The sequence below is a fragment of the Bufo bufo genome, chromosome 5 (assembly GCF_905171765.1).
Source record: "Bufo bufo chromosome 5, aBufBuf1.1, whole genome shotgun sequence".
NCBI lineage: Eukaryota > Metazoa > Chordata > Amphibia > Anura > Bufonidae > Bufo > Bufo bufo.
This window is the reverse complement of record NC_053393.1, coordinates 20,918,309-20,944,066: the sequence shown is the minus strand read 5'-3', so window position 1 is coordinate 20,944,066 and position 25,758 is coordinate 20,918,309. Positions and strand designations below refer to the sequence as shown.

The following is a 25,758-nucleotide window of genomic DNA, read 5'->3' as shown; positions in this document are numbered from 1 at the left end:
AAGATCAAGACGGTAGGCAACAGGATTGATGACAGACAGGATCTTGTAAGGCCCAATAAACCTAGGACCCAACTTCCAGGAGGGAACCTTCAATTTGATATTCTTGGTAGACAACCACACCAGATCACCAACACTCAGGTCCGGACCAGGCACACGGCTCTTATCTGCCACACGCTTATATCTCTCACTCATGCTCTTTAGATTATCCTGAATCTTTTGCCAAATAGATGACAAAGACGAGGAGAATCTGTCCTCATCAGGTAAACCAGAAGACCCCTCTCCCGAGAAAGTCCCAAACTGCGGATGAAACCCAAATGCACCAAAAAATGGTGACTTATCAAAGGACTCCTGACAACGGTTATTTAAAGCAAACTCAGCAAGGGACAAAAAAGAACACCAATCCTCCTGATTCTCCGCCACAAAACAGCGCAGATATGTCTCCAGATTCTGATTGACGCGCTCTGTCTGGCCATTCGACTGCGGGTGGAAAGCAGAAGAGAATGACAACCGAACCCCCAAGCGAGAACAGAAAGCCTTCCATAATCTGGAAACAAACTGTGTGCCCCTATCAGAGACTATGTCTGAAGGAATACCATGCAATTTGACAATGTGGTCAATAAATGCCTGCGCCAGCGTCTTAGCATTGGGCAAACCAGGAAAAGGGATGAAATGCACCATTTTGCTAAAACGGTCCACCACCACCAGAATCACAGTCTTCCCCGAGGAACGAGGCAAGTCCGTTATGAAGTCCATGGACAGATGTGTCCAAGGACGGGAAGGAATGGGTAAGGGAAGGAGAGGACCTGATGGCCGTGAATGAGGGACTTTGGCACGAGCTCAAGTCTCGCAAGCTGCCACAAAACCCTCAACCGACTTACGAAGCGCAGGCAACCAGAATCTCCGAGCGATGAGATCCAGTGTGGCTCTTGCCCCCGGGTGCCCAGCAAGGACCGTATCGTGGTGTTCCTTAAAAAATCTTGTGTCTCAAAGCGAGAGGCACAAACAACCTCCCAGGAGGACAAAGATCAGGAGCCTCTGACTGGGCTGCCTGCACCTCTGCCTCCAATTCAGGAAAAAGAGCAGAGACCACCACACCTTCAGCCAAAATGGGACCCGAGTCTTCAAAATTCCCACCAGTATCAGCTGCCCATCTCCGAAATTCTGAGCAGTATATCTCTGCGGATTGTTTACCCTGGCATAACAGACGTAGTCTAGACTCAGCCAGAGCAATACGATCCGGATCATCATATATCTGACCCAGGGCTAAAAAGAATTCATCCACTGAACGGAGGGGCCGTGCCCCCTCCGGCAGCGAAAAGGCCCAGGATTGAGTGTTACCCCTGAGCAGCGATATAATGATCCCCACCCTCCGTTCTTCATCACCAGAGGAATGGGGAAGAAGGCGAAAATGGAGTTTGCAAGCCTCTCTAAAACGCACAAAATACTCACTACCCCCGGAGAACGTATCCGGGAGCGAGATCTTAGGCTCAGAACAAACTCCATGAACGCAAGCTGAGAAAAAGTCTTACGGAGATCAGCTACCTCCAATGAAAGACCCTGGAAGCGCTCAGCCAAAAGTGAAACCGGATCCATGCTTGAGGCGGTTTTGGCGGCTTATAATGTCACGGATGGTGTACAGGAAACAAGACAATGCAATACAATAATGACTCACTGGATCCACAACTAAGGAACAAAAGGGAGACCCCTACATGAGACCTGCCACTCTCCCTAATTGCTCAGCCTATGCGATCACCCCAAAGGTGGATGGGCGCATATCCACGTACCTCGGCTATCTAATACCTGAAGACCCTACAATAGTGAGGGGACACGACCACCGGCTCCCTACACTAGACACGGAGGGAGTCAGGGTCACCTGAAAATCCAGCAGACAGAAAATCACAAATAAAGGAACAGCACTTATCTTGCAGAGGACTGGGAAATAGAAACAGCAAGCACACACACCCCAGGAAGTTGTATAAGCCGCAACCTAATGCATCATGGGGAGGAACCTAAAGGGAAGCAATCAGTCCAACTGCATGACAGCTGAGATAGACTAACGAGATGAGGAACTTAACCAAAACAAAGAAACTCAAGGAGGAGGATCTGGAAAGCTCCTGTCAGAGCTTCTCAACTGTCTGGTTGTGACACCACAACTCTCTGGACATGGTCCTTCAGCCAGTTTTTAATCCAATTACAAACTATACTTTCCAAGACTATAGACCTTACTTTACTTATTAAACTTCTATGAGAGACAGTATCAAAAGCCTTTGCAAAATCCGGAAACACTACATCCACAGCCGCCCCTCTGTCCAGGCTTCTACTCACCTCACTACATCCACAGCCGCCCCTCTGTCCAGGCTACTACTTACCTCACTACATCCACAGCCGCCCCTCTGTCCAGGCTTCTACTCACCTCACTACATCCACATCGGCCCCTCTGTCCAGGCCTCTACTTACCTCGCTACATCCACAGCCGCCCCTCTGTCCAGTCTTCTACTTACCTCACTACATCCACAGCCGCCCCTCTGTCCAGGCTTCTACTTACCTTACTACATCCACAGCCGCCCCTCTGTCCAGGCTACTACTTACCTCACTACATCCACAGCCGCCCCTCTGTCCAGGCTTCTACTCACCTCACTACATCCACATCGGCCCCTCTGTCCAGGCCTCTACTTACCTCGCTACATCCACAGCCGCCCCTCTGTCCAGGCTACTACTCACCTCACTACATCCACAGCCGCCCCTCTGTCCAGGCTTCTACTTACCTCACTACATCCACAGCCGCCCCTCTGTCCAGGCTTCTAATCACCTCACTACATCCTCAGCCACCCCTCTGTCCAGGCTTCTACTTACCTCACTACATCCACAGCCACCCCTCTGTCCAGGCTACTACTTACCTTACTACATCCACAGCCGCCCCTCTGTCCAGGCTACTACTTACCTTACTACATCCACAGCCGCCCCTCTGTCCAGGCTACTACTTACCTTACTACATCCACAGCCGCCCCTCTGTCCAGGCTTCTACTTACCTCACTATATCCACAGCGGCCCCTCTGTCCAGGTTTCTACTCACCTCACTACATCTACAGCCGCCCCTCTGTCCAGGTTTCTACTCACCTCACTACATCCACAGCCGCCCCTCTGTCCAGGCTGCTACTTACCTCACTACATCCTCAGCCGCCCCTCTGTCCAGGCTTCTACTTACCTCACTACATCCACAGCGGCCTTTCTCTCCAGGCCTATACTTACCTCACTACATCCACAGCCGCCCCTCTGTCCAGGCTTCTACTCACCTCACTACATCCACAGCCGCCCCTCTGTCCAGGCTTCTACTCACCTCACTACATCCACAGCCGCCCCTCTGTCCAGGCTTCTACTCACCTCACTACATCCACAGCCGCCCCTCTGTCCAGACTTCTACTTACCTCACTACATTCACAGCCACCCCTCTGTCCAGGCTTCTACTCACCTCCTCATAAAAACAAATCAGGTTAGTCTGACAACTTCTGTCCTTGGTAAACCCATTTTGGTTATTACTTATAATATTATTTATAGTCACATACTCCTGTATATCACTGAATAATTATCCTACTAAAACTTAACTTTTAGTTATTAACATTTAAAATAGGTCCCACAAAAGTGTTTAGATAACTGCATTTGTAAGATACAAGGGCTTATGCACAATAGGGCACTGGGTATATAAACAAAATAGAGAGCACGATTTTGGACTAGATAGTTCCCACTCACGGTTTGATGATTTGTCTGTTATGGAGATGGATCGTACCACAGCAGGATATACGTGTTTGTAGTGGGAAGGTCCACAGGAACAAAATAGATGGGTGTTCTCTGCAAATATCATGAAAAAGATGATGTAGTCAACGGCTCTTCTGGTACAGGACGGATAGGTAACTGGGAAGATATTATCCCTAGCCGACTGGTGAGGCCCTGCCTAAAAGCGGAGAGGTCTCCCGCCTATGTGCGGGAGAATCACCCCCAAGGGAGCGACCCCACTTATCGACGGCTTTCCCTGTTGTCCTGTCCCTGAAAGTAATTCCTCCCAGTGTCAGTGCAGCCAAAAAGAGTAATAGGATGGCGTAATCCCAACGCGTTTCCTCCGATAATAATAGATGTGTTTCACCGGATTCATCAGGGGATATCATAGGAAGATAATGAATGGATCAGTGGCACGGTAGCCTTCAGCCCAATAGCTCTCTGTAGATAGTATCCAACTGAAATAATGCAGTCACATACTCCTGTATATAGTCCCTTAAGAGTCCTTCAAACATTTTTCCCACAACAGAAGTTAAACTGACTGGTCTATAGTTACCTGTGGAGGACCTAGATCCTTTTTTGAATAAGGGCACCACATCTGCCTTGTGCCAACCACTTGGCCCTGAACCAGATAGATAGATATAAGATAGATCGAAGATAGATAGTAAAATAGACATAAGGTGATAGATCTTTTCCTCTTTTCTATGACATTTGTTACCAAGGTCCAGAAAGGCTCCAAAGATTAATTAGTCTTTATTAAACATACATATATGACATATTAAAAAGAGACATGATACATCAAAAAAGAGAAAGTGCGGTCTACTCCTGAGGAGGATGTTATATGATAGTAATATACATATCAGGGAAGACTATAATGATAATATAATAATTTGAAAAACCAGGCTGGTATGGTAAACCACTATTGTCACGGACCTATATACAGATGTATAAATAAACGGATCATATCTGTACAGATATATATATATATATATATATATATATAAAGGCGTATATAACCACTGTAACCTCAGACAAGAGTGTCAGTATATAAGTAAATGAGTCCTGTCTGTTCAGATATATATAAAGTGCATATATATATACAGTACAGACCAAAAGTTTGGACACACCTTCTCATTCAAAGAGTTTTCTTTATTTTCATGACTATGAAGGCATCAAAACTATGAATTAACACATGTGGAATTATATACATAACAAACAAGTGTGAAACAACTGAAAATATGTCATATTCTAGGTTCTTCAAAGTAGCCACCTTTTGCTTTGATTACTGCTTTGCACACTCTTGGCATTCTCTTGATGAGATTCAAGAGGTAGTCCCCTGAAATGGTTTTCACTTCACAGGTGTGCTCTGTCAGGTTTAATAAGTGGGATTTCTTGCCTTATAAATGGGGTTGGGACCATCAGTTGCATTAAGGAGAAGTCAGGTGGATACACAGCTAATAATCCTACTGAATAGACTGTTAGAATTTGTATTAGCAAGAAAAAAGCAGCTAAGTAAAGAAAAACGAGTGGCCATCATTACTTTAAGAAATGAAGGTCAGTCAGTCAGCCGAAAAATTGGGAAAACTTTGAAAGTAAGGGCTATTTGACCATGAAGGAGAGTGATGGGGTGCTGCGCCAGATGACCTGGCCTCCACAGTCACCGGACCTAAACCCAATCGAGATGGTTTGGGGTGAGCTGGACCGCAGAGTGAAGGCAAAAGGGCCAACAAGTGCTAAGCATCTCTGGGAACTCCTTCAAGACTGTTGGAAGACCATTTCAGGGGACTACCTCTTGAAGCTCATCAAGAGAATGCCAAGAGTGTGCAAAGCAGTAATCAAAGCAAAAGGTGGCTACTTTGAAGAACCTAGAATATGACATATTTTCAGTTGTTTCACACTGGTTTGTTATGTATATAATTCCACATGTGTTAATTCATAGTTTTGATGCCTTCATAGTCATATAAATAAAGAAAACTCTTTGAATGAGAAGGTGTGTCCAAACTTTTGGTCTGTACTGTATATATATAAAGATCCAGAAAACCAATCCCTCATAACAGATATCCCATACACAGTATCACATACCCATAATGGGAGAGTCGTCTCAGGAGAACTGCACACCCCGACGCGAGTTTCGGCGATACCTTCTTCTGGGGGCGCGCCCAGATATGATCCATTTATTTATACAATAGTGGTTTACCATACCAGCCTGGTTTATAGATTATTATATTCTCATTATAGAGTTCCCTCATATGTATATTACTATCATGTAACATCCTCCTCAGGAGTAGACCGTGCATTCTATTTTTTAAAGTATCATGTCTCTTTTTAATATGTCATATATATATATATTTAATAAAGATTATTTATTCTTTGGAGCCTGTTTAGACTCAGTTTTTCTTTGTGTATTATAGTTTTATTCATTCCCTGCTGAGTGGGTTTAGGGGTGTTCACATTGCCCAGCACTACACTTGGGCTTTTTATTTGATTGCATGCTTCGTAAACTGTATTTGTTAATCAAGGTCCAGAAAGGACTGTAACCTGTCGATCAGTCTCTGGACAGTTTGCTGTACTACTTATGGATCTACAATGTGTCCTCCCCAGTAGGCACATTTATTTTGTTTGCAGACTTTTTGCGCCATTTCTTGTTTCGGAGGCTGCAGTCCTCCTTCCCTTTCTAGTGCCGTACTCTGGTGTCAGGACGCACATGCCGAACCCCAGAATATTGTGCACACAAACTGTTTTTGTTGCATAATGTTATTTAATGCTCTAATGTGCCACAATAGTTTTGTATGGATTAGTTGGGGTTAACTATCCTGACTCTGCCTTTGTAGGAATTTCGGTCCCCTCCTAACTCCTTCAGTCCTTCTAGTTGAGGAATCCTTATTTCTAAAAGATCCCTAGAGATGAAACCATCTCCACTCTACAGTGCTCCACAGAGAGAAAGGAAGGACTATAGGGTCCAGAATCTGCACGGCCGAGCATTGGAGTCAGTAGGGTATTCGCTGATAGAGACTCTATTGCAGTGAGAGGGACATTGGTAACTATCCTTCACCTTCATAAATAAGTCTTGGATGTCTCTGGTTGTCCTTCCTTGGACCACTTTTTGTCATTACCAACCACTACATACCGGAAACACCCCACAAGACCGGCTGTTCTGGAGATGTTTTTTGTAGTTTTTTCATTATGCACTCTCATAAACACCGGGGAATCGTAGATGAATACACATGGAGACTTTACGACACGTGCACGGTACGACCATAGGTCATCGAGTCGCAGTTACATCAGTGGTTGCGCGGATGTGAGACATTACGTCCATCACCCCGTCTGACGCACCGCGCTGTTTTTTTTTTTTACTGCCTAGTGTCTGTGTCTCTATACAAATGGTACAAAAACAAGCACTTTCGCAAGAGAGAAAAATGGCCGAATCCTTTTAGGTGGAACGTTTTATAGCATCTTCGTAGAATCTGGATCTTTCCTCTGTTTGATTTAGAAATGTGAAGTCTTCATTTTGGATATTAATGCACTTCTCTGTCACACACGATTCATCAGCCGGGACAAAATTAGCTTAAAATCTCGGGGATGCATTTGGAGTTTATGATCTAAATTCATCAGAAGAAGACTTTTTTCAAGCTTTATTTTTAAATGCAGCAATGCAAGGAATTCAGAGGGAGCCAAGGGTGACGGAACGAAACCAGAAAAAGCTGTGGATGGTGGTTGTAAAGAGCAAAGCGGTATTGAGGTTGGTTTCGTTTGACCATCAATTTAGCAAATTTGCAAAAATTCCTCCTAATTTTCGAGTCTGCAAATCAGCAAATGTACAAATCTGGGGATTTCAATCATGAGAACTAGCTGAAGGTCATTCTCATACTGTAACTTAGCCGACTTTGACGTCCTCCTCACAGCACAGGGATATGAAGAGCCGGAGGGTCCGTGTCCATGATCAGGTTCGCCCATGGATAATCCCACCCTGACATGAGCTGGTATGACCAGATATGGGAAAGCGTGAGAATGACATGACCTGAGAGGTCCTCAGCCCAGGGTATCAATGTGTGATTTATGGGGGTATGAAAAAGCGGGATGACAGAGTTAATATTATAAAGCGCAAAAAAGGTTTACATGGAGGTTTTATTTGACCACAAATTTAGCAAATCTGGAAAAATTAGCTCATTTGCTAATTCACAAATTTGCTAAATTCCTAATTTTCAAATTTATGAATTTGTAAATTTGCTTTTCTCTGGGGGATTGCAATTGTGAGAACTACCGGAAGGTCATTCTCATCATTGTACATAACTTACCAGACATTAAAGCACTCCTCACAGGGATATCAATGTGCGATCCGAGGCACCTACAGATCAGCAGATCATGGGTCTGAGCTGCAGTATTGGGTACAGCATCAGGGGCACTCACTTTCTTGCTCACAGTCTACTCACTTTGATGCCGTGACCTCTCGGTAGGATAGGCCATTGCACATGTAGCAAGCTCCGTCTGTATAGAAAAGTAATAGCAGCTCACTGATCTGATCAATGGGAGTCCAACCGCTTGGCCTCACTGCGATTCTAAAAATGAGGAGAGCAGAGAACTACAACACAGCTCCTCTCCAAGGAATGCAGCTATGGCTATAACCATACAACATCCAGAGAAGGAGTCACCCGGGTGCCACAAATCACCTATAGCGCCCCCTAGTCCCACAACTTTGGTTTGGGTTTAAGGTGCTTGGTTGGCTCCAAGACTAGGGAAGGATGGAGGTACAGATGTAGCAATCTTTAACTGGTCGCTGTCCGTGTTACATACGCAGTTGCAGCAGAGTTTAAATTTCATGCTTTTGGTGCCAAGTTAAAGTTTGCTACATCTGTACAGGTATTATGGGTAACAAGAAGCCTATTTCTAGTACCAGAAATATGATGTGGCGGTATAGCAAAGATGGGTACGTGGTACAGGTGCAGGAGTCAGGGGAGCGGTCACACAATCCAGAGTTCCATAACAGGGATGAAGCAGAGCTGGGTTCATGGCACAGATGAAGTTGAAATATGGGATATCAGGCCACATAGGGTCCAATATCAAGGATGTAACAGAGCTAGGTTTACAGCATAGAAAGTAGGCAGAAGAGTACTCAGAGCATACAGGGTATAGTAACAGGGATGTAGCAGAGTTGTGTTGACAGTGTAGAAGCAGTAGACAGAAGAGTAGTCAAGCCACACAGTATGCAGTAACAGGAATGTAGCAGAGCTGGGTTCACAGTGTAGAAGCAGTAGGGAGAAGAGTAGTCAGGCCATATAGTATGCAGTAACAGTGATGTAGCAGAGCTGGGTTCACAGTGTAGAAGCAGTAAGGAGAAGAGTAGTCAAGCCATATAGTATGCAGTAACAGTGATGTAGCAGAGCTGGGTTCACAGTGTAGAAGCAGTAGGGAGAAGAGTAGTCAGGCCATATAGTATGCAGTAACAGTGATGTAGCAGAGCTGGGTTCACAGTGTAGAAGCAGTAGGGAGAAGAGTAGTCAGGCCACATAGTATGCAGTAACAGTGATGTAGCAGAGCTGGGTTCACAGTGTAGAAGCAGTAGGGAGAAGAGTAGTCAAGCCATATAGTATGCAGTAACAGTGATGTAGCAGAGCTGGGTTCACAGTGTAGAAGCAGTAGGGAGAAGAGTAGTCAGGCCATATAGTATGCAGTAACAGTGATGTAGCAGAGCTGGGTTCACAGTGTAGAAGCAGTAGGGAGAAGAGTATTCAGGCCATATAGTATGCAGTAACAGTGATGTAGCAGAGCTGGGTTCACAGTGTAGAAGCAGTAGGGAGAAGAGTAGTGAAGCCATATAGTATGCAGTAACAGTGATGTAGCAGAGCTGGGTTCACAGTGTAGAAGCAGTAGGGAGAAGAGTATTCAGGCCATATAGTATGCAGTAACAGTGATGTAGCAGAGCTGGGTTCACAGTGTAGAAGCAGTAGGGAGAAGAGTAGTGAAGCCATATAGTATGCAGTAACAGTGATGTAGCAGAGCTGGGTTCACAGTGTAGAAGCAGTAGGGAGAAGAGTAGTCAGGCCATATAGTATGCAGTAACAGTGATGTAGCAGAGCTGGGTTTACAGTATAGAAGCAGTAGGCAGTAGAGTAGTCAAGCCATAAAGGATGTAGTAACAGGCATGTAGCAGAGCTGTTTTCACAATACAGCAGAGTAATCAGACAATATAGGGTATGGTAATAGAGGCAGTGGAGCTGAGTTTGCAACATAGAGAATAATCTAAGATTGTGTAGTACAGCCCTTGTCCTATAAGGTGCTGTATATTATGAGAAATTGTATAATGAAAGTATATATTGAACCAAACGGCATATTGACCTCCAGGACAAACCTCTAATGTGATGTCCCTTCATGAAAACTTTTTCATCGTTGATCGCTTCTCAATCAAACCTGAATCACTGAGATATAACGAGTCAGATACATTGATTGATGAGGCCGAGTGAGAACATCCCAGTGACAGGAGATGTAATGAAGGTGCTTGTTACAGAGAAACACTTCAGCCATAGATCCTTCTTCATCATATCTAGTGGTCTTCAAAGCTCAATAATAAAGGGCTCGGCCAAGAGTGAGGAGACCCGTCATCAGATCTGGAGGCAATCAAGAGATGGGTGTGAACACAAGTCAATTATTTTCTATTATAGATGGTACCTTACATGGAAGTAGCTGTAATGGAGAAGATCAAGGTGCTCATCATCATCTGATGGTTCCTCCGGAGAGACTTTAATGTTTTCAGCTCTAATGTTGAGGCAGAATCATCATTCTAAATCACAATTCATTTCATTATTTAACTATATAGCTTTGATTTCCGAATGGTCTGTTCTGGAGTCTTATTCATTAAGGGGGTCTGGCCTTTGGTCTGATTCATTTAGAAGATCTGCTCTGGCTTTAATTCATTTAGGGGGTCTGATCAGAGGTCGGAGTCATTTATGGGGCCTGGGATCTCATTCATTTAGAGAATGTGGTCAGAGAAGGGGGTTATTGTATAGTTTAGGGATGTGGTCTTCCGTCTGGTAAATTTAGGGGGCATAGTCTGCGATCTGAGTCGTTTAGGAGTCTCGTCTGGGGTCCGATTCTTTTAGGGTGTCTAATCGAGTCTGAGATTCATTTAATGGGCTTGATCTTGTATCTGATTCATTTCCAAGGTATGGTCTGTGGTCTTATTCATTAAGGGGGTCTGATTAATCTATGCGGACTGGTATCTAATTAAAAGGTCATGTGTTGAGACCCCCACATATTGCTAGAACGAGGATCGTGCCCATTTCCCGTTCTATCCTCGCTCATAGGCTTCCATCTTGGGCAGTGAGGAAAGAGAGCAAAAGACACTTCTTTACCCTCCTTCTAGTGACCGGTGGGGGTCTCAGCACCCAGACCCCCACCGATCACAACTTTTCATACATCTATGGCATATCAAAAGTTTTGTGAAAAGTTAGTGATCCTTTGGGTTTGGTCTGCATTCTGATTCCTTTTGGGGGTCTCAATTCTTTTAAAGTCGCAGTCTCGGGGTGTTATTCATTTAGGGGTCTTTTCTGGGGTCTAAATTAATTGCATTGGATATTGGACTTGGCTACATTGATGCTTGGAAGTCCCAATCACCTCCTATGAGGAATGCACACCTGAAAAATTGCAACATATGTTACAGAGAATAGAGAGAATAGAAACATTTTAGACGATGGTTGATGGCTGCTCAAAACACTGTCTTCTCCGCCGCGGCCCGGCCCCGGTGGACAGATCTTTGCAATGTTGACATAGACAAGATGAGAGTCTGGAGTATACACAATCTTTAGTTTAGTATTTAGGTCGCGTTTCTGCAGACAGCTGTCACCGCCAGGCTCCACAAGATCTCGGTGCTGTATAAATCCATGACTTCACTTTCATTGTCCACAGAGAACCAACTTTCCAACCTAAGGGTTGGGTTAGATCCTTATGGGTTTGGAGTCTGAGTTCGGAGCTGTCATCCCTCTATAGCCGCAGGTAAATAACTGAGAACCTAAAATCCTTAATAATCCCCCCGGTGATTGTGGACACAACGCATTTTGCATTCCTATATCATGGCAGAGAGACTTCGGAAGCTGTGGCTTTATGGTAAGGGTACTTTCACACTAGCGGCAAGGAACTCTGGCAGGCTGTTCCGCGGGGAAAAGGCCTGTCGGATCCATGCTGCCGCTAGTGCACGCGTGCCCCCCTGGTCTATGACTATAATGGGGGCGGGCCGGAGTTCCGGCGGCAGCATGGAAAACATGCCGAGAGACGGCCGGAAGAAAACTACGACATGTAGTTTTATATCGGCCGCCTCTCAGCATGTTTGCCGGCCCGCCCCCATTATAGTCAATGGGGCCGGAGTGGTGGTCCGGGGGCACGCGTGCACTAGCGGCAGCACGGATCCGACAGGCTGCTCACCTGCCAGAACAGCCTGTCAGAGTTCCTTGCCGCTAGTGTGAAACTAGCCTAATGAAGAGGAGGTAGATGATATAAACATCTGATTATGGTCATGTGAGAAAGGGAAAACCAGTGGGTCCAGTACGTGACAAAGCTCGAAATGTAAATTTTTTGGAAAATGAAGATTCGTGAGGGTGCTAAGGACATCATTTCTGCCCAATCTAAGGACCTACAGAGCAGTGATATCATAGTTAAGCCTATGAAGATTTGCACTGTCCATACTATCTGGGTGGAGGATCTACAGTATTTCCGAGGAGATGCAGCTTCACACTGCTCTCCAACACTTCTTGCTTATAAGAGCCGACAGGGAGGAAACCATCACAAGCAGGAGGCAGGGAAGGCAGGCTGAAGCTGCATCTGAGAATCTGCAGCGGGAGCTAGGGCCTAGCAGTTCTATGTCACCGATGTAATGACCTATGTCACGCACAGGGAGGAAAAAAGGGAAAGCCCTGCCCAAGGGAGAGGGAAAGGTGGTGATACCTAACTCACCTTGCGGCTGGCACCTGACTGCCCTGACCTCCCTAGACGGGTTCCTCACCCGTGCGGCGATCACGTGCCTAAACCCTGGCTTTCCCTAAAATGAGCCCTAGATAGTGAACGGGGCGGTGGGATCACTAGTCCGCACCACTATCACTAAGAGGGAAACACCAGGGAGAGGACAGACAAAACAGACAAACACATACACCCAGGTGGGCGACCACAATAAACCAAAAAGGCCCAACAGGGATCCGGAGGGTAGCGTTCTGGACCAACTACCAGAGAACGCAGCAACACAGCTCCAGAAGGTCAGCATAGATGTCCAGGCAGGAAGCTCTATATCTGGCAACCAGAGAAGTGTGAGAGGGGAATATAAGGAGGTTGGGAGTGCTGGACAAGGAACAGCTGAGGAGAAAGAGCTACGGATCCCTGAGTGAGCCAAAAGGGTTTGCAAAGCAAACCCAGAAAGCTACCACAAGGAAACAGCCCTATCTTACATAGAACGCGCAGCCAACCGCTGCGACTTCCTGACCCCGGGTATAATGGAGTCAGGCGTGGTTCTCGATACCCTCGTGACAACCGAGCCATCATTGGCGGCCCCTAGGGAGAGCAGAGCAAGTGAGGTATGAAGAGACTCCGCCCCTCTGTCAGAGGCATGATGGGAATTGTAGGCTGTATTAGAGGAACCATATCAGTGAAAAATAAGGAGCCAAGATTTCAGATTATCCATGAATAGAATATCACCCTAAACAGGTAGACATAAGACATACACACGAGCCTCTACAGTATATCATTTCATACTAATAGCCTGGGCTGCACTGTATAGGCTAAAAGAAACACACCGGAGTCATCTCACTTCTGTAACAAAGAACTAAGTCATTTCAGATGGGAAATTAGGATTTATCACCAGAGATGAGATCCTGTAATAAATCATCTACTACTGTATATCTAATAATGCATAGGAAGATAACATTGGTTCCAGGCACGTACATAATGTATATAATGTATAGGTAGAAAATAGTGATTCCAGGTGCATATATACTGTATATAATGTACGGAAGATAACACTGACTCCAGGTGCATATATACTGTATATAATGCACGGAAGATAACACTGACTCCAGGTGCATAGATATACTATATATAATGTACAGGGGATACCATTGATTTCAGGCACATATATAGTGTATATAATGTATAGGGGAATTACATATATTACAGGCACATATATACTGTATATAATGTATAGGAGGATAACACTGATTCTAGGCACATATATACGGCATATAATGTATAGGGGATTATATATATTACAGGCACATATATATGGTATATAATGTATAGGGGGGATAACACCGATTCCAGGTGTCTATATAATGTATAGGAGGATAACACTGATTCTAGGCACCTATATACGGCATATAATGTATAGGGGATTATATATATTACAGGCGCATATATAATGTATGGGGGAATAACATAGATTCCAGGTATATATATATATACTGTATATAATGTATAGGGGATTACATATATTACAGGCACATATATATGGTATATAATGTATGGGGGGATAACACAGATTCCAGGTGTCTATATAATGTATTGGGGGGTGACACTGAGTCGGGGCGTTGTGCTGCTGCCCGCTCCTGCCCTTCATGCCAGCACTCAGACTACAGTAAACGGTGCTTATTATGGTAATGGCTCAGGATGAAGAGGTGTCTATGTGACCATCCTGCGAATTGTTTGCCTTCTCCTGCACTTCTGCCAAATTGGCTTCACCGGCTGCAGCAATCTGTATCGTGCGGTGATCTGAGCGCTCCTGACAACCTCGCTCCACGTTGTGAACTTTTCACCTTACACATTTATTGTGTGCATTATAGTTAATTAGATATAATGTCATCAGAGCTGGCATCACCTCCCCCATCTGTCCCCTCTCCACTGTATACCATGTGCTCTGCCAGTATTCCATATAAATCAGGCTCAGTCCATACACTGCTATATTCACACTGCTACATCACACTGCTATCTACACACTGCTGCACCACACTGGTATCTACACACTGCTGCATCACACTGGTATCTACACACTGCTGCATCACACTGGTATCTGCACACTGCTGCATCACACTGCTATCTGCACACTGCTACATCACACTGGTATCTACACACTGCTGCATCACACTGGTATCTACACACTGCTGCATCACACTGCTATCTGCACACTGCTACATCACACTGGAATCTACACACTGCTGCATCACACTGGTATCTATACACTGCTGCACCACACTGCTATCTGCACACTGCTGCACCACACTGGTATCTACACACTGCTGCACCACACTGCTATATTCACACTGCTGCACCACACTGCTATCTACACACTGCTGCATCACACTGGTATCTGCACACTGCTGCACCACACTGGCATCTACACACTGCTACATCACACTGGCATCTACACACTGCTGCACCACACTGCTATCTGCACACTGCTGCACCACACTGGAATCTACACACTGCTGCATCACACTGGTATCTATACACTGCTGCACCACACTGCTATCTGCACACTGCTGCACCACACTGGTATCTACACACTGCTGCACCACACTGCTATATTCACACTGCTGCACCACACTGCTATCTACACACTGCTGCATCACACTGGTATCTGCACACTGCTGCACCACACTGGCATCTACACACTGCTACATCACACTGGTATCTACACACTGCTGCACCACACTGCTATCTGCACACTGCTGCACCACACTGGTATCTACACACTGCTGCATCACACTGGTATCTGCACACTGCTGCACCACACTGGTATCTACACACTGCTGCACCACACTGGTATCTACACACTGCTGCACCACACTGGTATCTGCACACTGCTGCACCACACTGGTATCTACACACTGCTGCATCACACTGGAATCTACACACTGCTGCACCACACTGGTATCTACACACTGCTGCACCACACTGGTATCTACACACTGCTGCATCACACTGGTATCTGCACACTGCTGCACCACACTGGAATCTACACACTGCTGCATCACACTGGTATCTGCACACTGCTGCACCACACTGGTATCTACACACTGCTGCATCACACTGGTATCTACACACTGCTGCACCACACTGGTATCTACACACTGCTGCACCACACTGGTATCTACACACTGCTGCATCACACTGGTATCTACACACTGCTGCATCACACTGGTATCTACACACTGCTGCATCACACTGGTATCTACACACTGCTGCACCACACTGGTATCTACACACTGCTGCATCACACTGGTATCTACACACTGCTGCATCACACTGGTATCTACACACTGCTGCATCACACTGGTATCTACACACTGCTGCATCACACTGGTATCTACACACTGCTGCATCACTCTGGAATCTACACACTGCTGCACCACACTGGTATCTACACACTGCTGCATCACACTGGTATCTACACACTGCTGCACCACACTGGTATCTGCACACTGCTGCACCACACTGGTATCTACACACTGCTGCACCACACTGGTATCTACACACTGCTGCATCACACTGCTATCTGCACACTGCTGCACCACACTGGTATCTACACACTGCTGCACCACACTGGTATCTGCACACTGCTGCACCACACTGGTATCTACACACTGCTGCATCACACTGGTATCTGCACACTGCTGCACCACACTGGTATCTGCACACTGCTACATCACACTGGTATCTACACACTGCTGCACCACACTGGTATCTACACACTGCTGCATCACACTGGTATCTACACACTGCTGCACCACACTGGTATCTGCACACTGCTGCACCACACTGGTATCTACACACTGCTGCACCACACTGGTATCTACACACTGCTGCATCACACTGGTATCTACACACTGCTGCATCACACTGCTATCTGCACACTGCTGCACCACACTGGTATCTACACACTGCTGCACCACACTGGTATCTGCACACTGCTGCACCACACTGGTATCTACACACTGCTGCATCACACTGCTATCTGCACACTGCTGCATCACACTGGTATCTACACACTGCTGCACCACACTGGTATCTGCACACTGCTGCACCACACTGGTATCTACACACTGCTGCACCACACTGGTATCTACACACTGCTGCATCACACTGGTATCTACACACTGCTGCACCACACTGGTATCTACACACTGCTGCATCACACTGGTATCTACACACTGCTGCATCACACTGGTATCTACACACTGCTGCATCACACTGGTATCTGCACACTGCTGCATCACACTGGTATCTACACACTGCTGCACCACACTGGTATCTACACACTGCTGCACCACACTGGTATCTACACACTGCTGCATCACACTGGAATCTACACACTGCTGCACCACACTGGTATCTACACACTGCTGCATCACACTGGAATCTACACACTGCTGCACCACACTGCTATCTACACACTGCTGCACCACACTGCTATATTCACACTGCTGCACCACACTGGTATCTGCACACTGCTACATCACACTGGTATCTACACGCTGCTGCTACTGATGATGGTGGTGATAATACTCATAGTGATGATATAGATGATGGTGGTGTTGATCTTGAGTGAGGCTGAGGTAGTTTCAGCTCCTGGTTTCCATGTGGCCAGTAGCTCTCCATCATTCCCCTCTTCTGTGTTCATCTCTACCTGCTGCCACTCCTTCTCTTTATTCATGGGTCCAAAATCTCACACCCCCCCCCCCCCCTTCCCCACATGCAGACAAGAAATCTCCCATGTGCTGCCCTACAACTACACAGCTTTCCTAATACTCTCACAGTTGTAAGCACTGCAAAATGCTGTTTATCCTGTGGTTTATGAATAGAATTCTAGGGCTACAGTTAAAACTGACACATACTGTAGATGCCATATTATAAGAGAAGTAAGAAGTTTGAAACCCCCAACAGACACAGACATGGCTGCTATTAGAAGTAGTCACTCCGAATCTCCATACAAACAGGGCTCTTTCTGGCTTATTTCAGTTTCCATGGGATTCACAATGGGATTTGCTTCTAACACAACTGTTCACCTTCTATATGGGAGAGAGACAGCGGAGCGGCCACCTGCCCCTGACAGAGCCCCGGGCACTGGGAGGACAGGGAATCCATCTTCTCCTTCCCTTACTTCTGCTCGGGGTAGTAGTGCACTGTAGTTGATCTCTATATATGTACATTCATAAAATGAAGATGTCACCTGCAGTCCTATGTAACACCACATATAACACAGTGATAACTCTCAGAGTACAGATATTATAGTAGATGTCACCTGCAGTCCTATGTAACACCACAGATAGCACAGTGATAACTCTCTGGGTACAGATAATGTAGTATATGTCACCTGCAGTCCTATGTAACACCACATATAACACAGTGATAACTCTCAGAGTACAGATATTATAGTAGATGTCACCTGCAGTCCTATGTAACACCACAGATAGCACAGTGATAACTCTCTGAGTACAGATAATGTAGTAGATGTCTCCTGCAGTTCTATGTACCACCGCAGATAACACAGTGATAACTCTCTGAGTACAGATAATGTAGTAGATGTCACCTGCAGTCCTATGTAACACCACAGATAACAGTGATAACTCTCTGAGTACAGATCATGTAGTACAAGTCACCTGCAGTCCTATGTAATACCACAGATAACACAGTGATAACTCTGCTTACAGATAATATAGTAGATGTCACCTGCAGTCCTATGTAACACCACAGATAACAAAAGTGATAACTCTCAGAGTACAGATCATGTAGTAGATGTCACCGGCAGTCCTATGTAACACTATAAATAAAACAGTGATAACTCTCTGAGTACAGATAATGTAGTAGATGTCACCTGCAGTCCTATGTAACACTATAGATAAAACAGTGATAACTCTCTGAGTACAGAAAATGCAGTAGATGTCACCTGCAGTCCTATGTAACACCACAGATAACACAGTGATAACTCTCTGAGTACAGATAATGTAGTAGATGTCACCTGCAGTCCTATGTAACACCACAGATAACACAGTGATAACTCTCTGAGTACAGATAATGTAGTAGATGTCACCTGCAGTCCTATGTAACACTATAGATAAAACAGTGATAACTCTCTGAGTACAGAAAATGCAGTAGATGTCACCTGCAGTCCTATGTAACACCACAGATAACACAGTGATAACTCTCTGAGTACAGATAATGTAGTAGATGTCACCTGCAGTCCTATGTAACACTATAGATAAAACAGTGATAACTCTCTGAGTACAGAAAATGCAGTAGATGTCACCTGCAGTCCTATGTAACACTATAGATAAAACAGTGATAACTCTCTGAGTACAGAAAATGCAGTAGATGTCACCTGCAGTCCTATGTAACACCACAGATAACACAGTGATAACTCTCTGAGTACAGATAATGTAGTAGATGTCACCTGCAGTCCTATGTAACACCACAGATAACACAGTGATAACTCTCTGAGTACAGATCATGTAGTAGATGTCACCTGCAGTCCTATGTAACACCACAGATAGCACAGTGATAACTCTCTGAGTACAGATAATGTAGTAGATGTCACCTGCAGTCCTATGTAACACCACAGATAGCACAGTGATAACTCTCTGAGTACAGATCATGTAGTAGATGTCACCTGCAGTCCTATGTAACACCACAGATAACACAGTGATAACTCTCTGGGTACAGATAATGTATATGTCACCTGCAGTCCTATGTAACACTACAGATAACACAGTGATAACTCTCTGAGTACAGATAATGTAGTAGATGTCACCTGCAGTCCTATGTAACACCACAGATAACACAGTGATAACTCTCTGAGTACAGATAATGTAGTAGATGTCACCTGCAGTCCTATGTAACACCACAGATAACAGTGATAACTCTCTGAGTACAGATCATGTAGTAGATGTCACCTGCAGTCCTATGTAACACCACAGATAACACAATGATAACTCTCTGAATAGAGATAATGTAGTAGATGTCACTTGCAGTCCTATGTAAAACCACAGATAACTCAGTGATCTCTCTCTGAGTACAGATAATGTAGTAGATGTCACCTGCAGTCCTATGTAACACTACAGATAACACAATGATAACTCTCTGAATAGAGATAATGTAGTAGATGTCACTTGCAGTCCTATGTAAAACCACAGATAACTCAGTGATCTCTCTCTGAGTACAGGTAATGTAGAAGATGTTACATGCAGTCCTATGTAACTCCACAGATAACTACAGATGTAGCAGGGGTAACACACACACTCTTATCTCATTGTGTTATCTTGAAACAAAAACCATTGAAAAGCTATTTAGTTGCACTCAGTTTAGATGACGTCTCATGAAGCATCTGCGTTAACCCTGCTACATCCGTATGTAGCTGTGCCAAATGACAATCTCATCTCTGCTACCTCTGTATGTATAATACTCCAGGACACCCCAGCCGTCGTCTTTCCCGTTTTGGGGCTCAGCCTTTAAGCGTACGGTCACACGGTCAGTTTTCCTGATGCAGTTTTTCGGAATCCAAACCCAGGAGTGAATTGAGGAGACGAGCGGAAGTCCTGCCCGCCCTCCACACCTTCTCTCCTTTTATGATCCTGCTCCTGATTTTGGCTTCCAGAACTGCATCAGGAACCCTGACCGCGTGGCCGCATCCTAGGCGAGCAGATTCCTTCCCGTGCAGCAGTAAGTGATCTCATATTCCGTCCACATGACGCACGCTCCGCCCCTATCGCCGCCGCTTGCACGGCTCAAAAACACCTACATTTCCAGCACAGACAGAATTTTGAAAAAAATAAAAAATTATTTATTTTATTTTTGCCTTTCGCTTCCCAAAACGGATTTTATAACAATAACTCTTGCTAGAACTCCTCCTTTTTTTTGGGGGGGGGGGGGGGGGGTTGCTCTAGGGGGAGTTGGGGCATTTCTATATTTATTTATTTTTTTGCCGGCAGGAAGAATTCTCCGTTTCTCAGTTTCCTTGGTGCCAGTCGGAGGCAGGAATTAGTCGCAGCCCCGTCCCCACGCAAATCCCCCACGCGTTTCCATAGAAAGGGTCTTCCCGTCTGGCTGCGAATTGGTTTGGTCCTTTTCTTCTGCGACATGGCTCAGTTCTCCGGATTGTTACATTGTTGCAGCCTCGTGAAGAGTTAAGTCTCATTGTATCTTTTTTTTCTCTTCTTTTCCCAGATTCCGCCGAGCGGCCGCCAGGAGGCGCCTGAGACAAGGAGACCAAGGCTGGATTGATTTCCCTCAAGCCTCATAAAACTGCTCCAGCTCCTGCTCCACCTGTTATGTCCGAGATCTGGCCCCTGCCTGACAATTACTTGGAATTCCAAAGGAGCCGAGACCTAGGATGAGGAGCCCTGGGACCCCCCACAACTTGCTTTTCATATTGCCACTTTTCCTGCTCTCCCCGGCCGCCGCCAGCCTCGACTTGGGACTCCATTCTTGTACCACGCAAGTCCAAGGGGAATTCTACGGATATTTCTCTTCGTTGTCTCTCTTCCCTTTGAACGATTCTTTGTGCGCTTGGATTATCCAGAACCCGGACCCCAGGAGGTACACCCTGTACGTGAAGGTATCTAAGCCGGCGGGTATATGCGACCACCAGCAGATCCGCACCTCGCAGTTTGACTCTTTCCTGGAGTCCACGCGGACGTACTTGGGGATGGAGAGTTTCGACGAGGTCCTGAAACTGTGCGACAGCTCGGTCCAGTACGCCTTCCTGCAGTCCAGCAAGCAGTTCCTGCAGATGAGGCAGACCCTCCCCAGGAAGGAAGACCCCCAGCTCCAATGGAAGACGTCCCGACCGCAGGAGACGGATTTTTCCCTGGAATATCTGGTCTTGGGGAACAGGAATCCCCGGAAAGCTGCCTGCCAGATGCTGTGCAAGTGGCTGGACACCTGCCTGAGCAGCAGCAGCAGCTTCCACCCCTGCGGGATCATGCAGACGCCCTGCTCCTGCCACGACGGGGACGTCCAGTCCGGCAGCGACCCGCCGGGGACCGCCAAGAAGAGGGGCGACTGCTACAAGGACGGGATCTACCTGGAAAACTGCATGAGCAGCTCCAGGGACGGCAGTGCCGGGGAGTTCCAAGGTAAGTGACGAGGGGGAGTTGTCTATGGGCAGCGGCGCCGCTCTCTTGTGCTGCTTGATATGAAGATGTAGCAGTGCTGAGTTTGTCGCTTGGCACAATTCATAGTGATATCACAAGGTGTTCGCTCTAGTTTTACTTATAGAGGCAGTAGGGCTGAGTTTGTCGCTTGGCACAATTCATGGTGATGTCACGCTATGTTCCCACTGGTTTTACAGACTGATGTGCAAGGGCTGAGTTTGTTATTTGGCGATGATATCAGAAAGTGCTCTCTCCGGTTTTACATTTAGATGTAGGTGAGCTGAGTTTGGCATTTGGTGAATGGTGATATAACAAAGTGTTCTGTCCAGTTTTACCTGTTGATGTAGTAGTGCTGAGTTTGTCATATGGCACGATTCATGGTGATATCACAAAGTATTCTCTCTGCTTTTTATTGAAAGATGTAGTAGTGCTGAGTTTGTCATTTGGTACAATTCATGGTGATATCACAAGAGAGAATGGTTTTACGGAAGGATGTAGAAGTGCTGAGTTTGTTATTTGGCACAATTCATGGTGATGTCACAAAGTATTCTCTCTGCTTTTTATTGAAAGATGTAGTAGTGCTGAGTTTGTCTTTTGGCACAATTCACGGTGATATCACAATGTGTTTTCTTGGGTTCTACATAGAGATGTAGTAAGACTGAGTTTGTCATTTAGCACCAATGAATGTAGTAAGTTTGGGTTTGTCATTTGGCACAATTCATGGCGATATCACAATGTGCTCTCCATGGTTTCACATGCACATGTAGATTCCACAATGTGTTCTCTCTAGTTTACATACAGAAGTGCAGGGCTGAGTTTGTCATGTGGCACACATATAAATGGAGTAATGCTGGGGTTGTCATTAGTAGCACTTCAACCTCTTCAATATATCCCATTCAGATTCTCTGGGCTTTATACGCAGATTTAGCAGTGCTGAGTTTTCCATTTAGTACAATAAGCAGAACTGTTGGAATATGTTATACATTATTCTTTTGTATAAATGTAGCAGAGCTGGATTTGCATGTTGAACGACTGGTCCTGGTAGCACAAGGACTCCCATCTCCTATGCATACAGTGGTGTTTGCAATTTGACTCAGTTTGTGTTTTATGTATAGATGTAGCAGAGCTGCGTTCGTCTCTAGATGCAACATGTGACATTACAAAATCTTATCTAGGGTTTTACGCATTATTTAGCATAGTGTGCAGGAATATGCAAATGTTTCATACAGGATTTTACGATGTAGAGGAGGTGAGTTTGTCATTTGGGAAAGATGTGCAGCAATATCACAATGTACTGTATGTATCTGCAGATTTACATAAGAATATAGCAAAGCTGGGTTTGTCATTTGGCACAACCCATCATGGTAGCACATTACATCCTCAATGTATAATATCCATATTCTCTATGGGTTTATGCAAAGGTTTAGCAGAGCTGAGTTTGTCCTTCACTGCAGCTCACTGTGGTATCACAATATCTTAGGTTTTACACGTGGAGTTGAGTTTCAGCACAATACATGGCGACAAGACGATTCTGTAAATTTGGTTTTACATATAAATGTAGCAGAACAAAATGTGAGTGATGCAGCAGAGCTGAGTTTATCATTTCCTACATTCACCATGATGTTATAATACACAGTATTTTCTGTGGTTTTACAGACTGATATAGCAGAGCTATGTTTGCAAAGGATATGTGATATCACAATATGTTATATGTGGTGTTACATAGGACTGCAGGTGACATCTACTACATTATCTGTACTCAGAGAGGTATCACTGTGTTATCTGTGGTGTTACATAGGACTGCAGGTGACATCTACTACATTATCTGTACTCAGAGAGTTATCATTGTGTTATCTGTGGTGTTACATAGGACTGCAGGTGACATATACTACATTATCTGTACTCAGGGAGTTATCACTGTGTTACCTGGGGTGTTACATAGGACTGCAGGTGACATATACTACATTATCTGTACTCGGAGAGGTATCACTGTATTATCTGTGGTGTTACATAGGACTGCAGGTGACATCTACTACATTATCTGTACTCAGAGAGTTATCACTGTGTTACCTGGGGTGTTACATAGGACTGCAGGTGACATATACTACATTATCTGTACTCGGAGAGGTATCACTGTATTATCTGTGGTGTTACATAGGACTGCAGGTGACAACTACTACATTATCTGTACCTAGAGAGTTATCACTGTGTTATCTGTGGTGTTACATAGGACTGCAGGTGACATCTACTACATTATCTGTACTCAGAGAGCTATCACTGTGTTATCTGTAGTGTTACATAGGACTGCAGGTGACATCTACTACATTATCTATACTAAGACAGTTATCACTGAGTTATCTGTGGTGTTACATAGGACTGCAGGTGACATCTACTACATTATCTGTACTCAGAGAGTTATCACTGTGTTACCTGGGGTGTTACATAGGACTGCAGGTGACATATACTACATTATCTGTACTCGGAGAGGTATCACTGTATTATCTGTGGTGTTACATAGGACTGCAGGTGACAACTACTACATTATCTGTACCTAGAGAGTTATCACTGTGTTATCTGTGGTGTTACATAGGACTGCAGGTGACATCTACTACATTATCTGTACTCAGAGAGCTATCACTGTGTTATCTGTAGTGTTACATAGGACTGCAGGTGACATCTACTACATTATCTATACTAAGACAGTTATCACTGAGTTATCTGTGGTGTTACATAGGACTGCAGGTGACATCTACTACATTATCTGTACTCAGAGAGTTATCACTGTGTTACCTGGGGTGTTACATAGGACTGCAGGTGACATATACTACATTATCTGTACTCGGAGAGGTATCACTGTATTATCTGTGGTGTTACATAGGACTGCAGGTGACATCTACTACATTATATGTACTCAGGGAGGTATCACTGTGTTATCTGTCGTGTTACATAGGACTGCAGGTGACATATACTACATTATCTGTACTCGGAGAGGTATCACTGTGTTATCTGTCGTGTTACATAGGACTGCAGGTGACATATACTACATTATCTGTACTCGGAGAGGTATCACTGTGTTATCTGCAGTGTTACATAGGACTGCAGGTGACAACTACTACATTATCTGTACCTAGAGAGTTATCACTGTGTTATCTGTGGTGTTACATAGGACTGCAGGTGACATCTACTACATTATCTATACTAAGACAGTTATCACTGTGTTATCTGCAGTGTTACATAGGACTGCAGGTGACAACTACTACATTATCTGTACCTAGAGAGTTATCACTGTGTTATCTGTGGTGTTACATAGGACTGCAGGTGACATCTACTACATTATCTGTACTCAGAGAGTCGTCACTGTGTTATCTGTGGTGTTACATAGAACTGCAGGCAGGTGACATCTACTACATTAGCTGTAATCAGAGAGTTATCACTGTGTTATCTGTGGTGTTACATAGGACTGCAGGTGACATCTACTATATTATCTGTACTCAGAGAGTTATCACTGTGTTATCTGTGGTGTTACATAGGACTGCAGGTGACATCTACTATATTATCTGTACTCAGAGAGATATCACTGTGTTATCTGTGGTGTTACATAGGACTGCAGGTGACATCTACTACATTATCTGTACTCAGAGAGTTATCACTGTGTTATCTGTGGTGTTACATAGGACTGCAGGTGATATCTACTACATTATCTGTACTCAGAGAGTTATCACTGTGTTATCTGTGGTGTTACATAGGACTGCAGGTGACATCTACTACATTATCTGTACTCAGAGTTATCACTGTGTTATCTGTGGTGTTACACAGGACTGCAGGTGACATCTACTACATTATCTGTACTCAAAGAGGTATCACTGTGTTA

General features: G+C 45.0%; 1 protein-coding gene across 1 annotated transcript in view; it reads left to right on the top strand.

The window, feature by feature from the left end:
- ADGRB1 (adhesion G protein-coupled receptor B1) overlaps window positions 1–25,758 on the top strand; it is a 587,254-nt gene that overhangs the window by 159,150 nt on the left and 402,346 nt on the right. Inside the window, 1 exon segment of the mRNA XM_040432704.1 lies at window positions 20,959–21,869. Coding sequence (XP_040288638.1) covers window positions 21,125–21,869 — 745 coding nt within the window. The 5' untranslated portion in view covers window positions 20,959–21,124.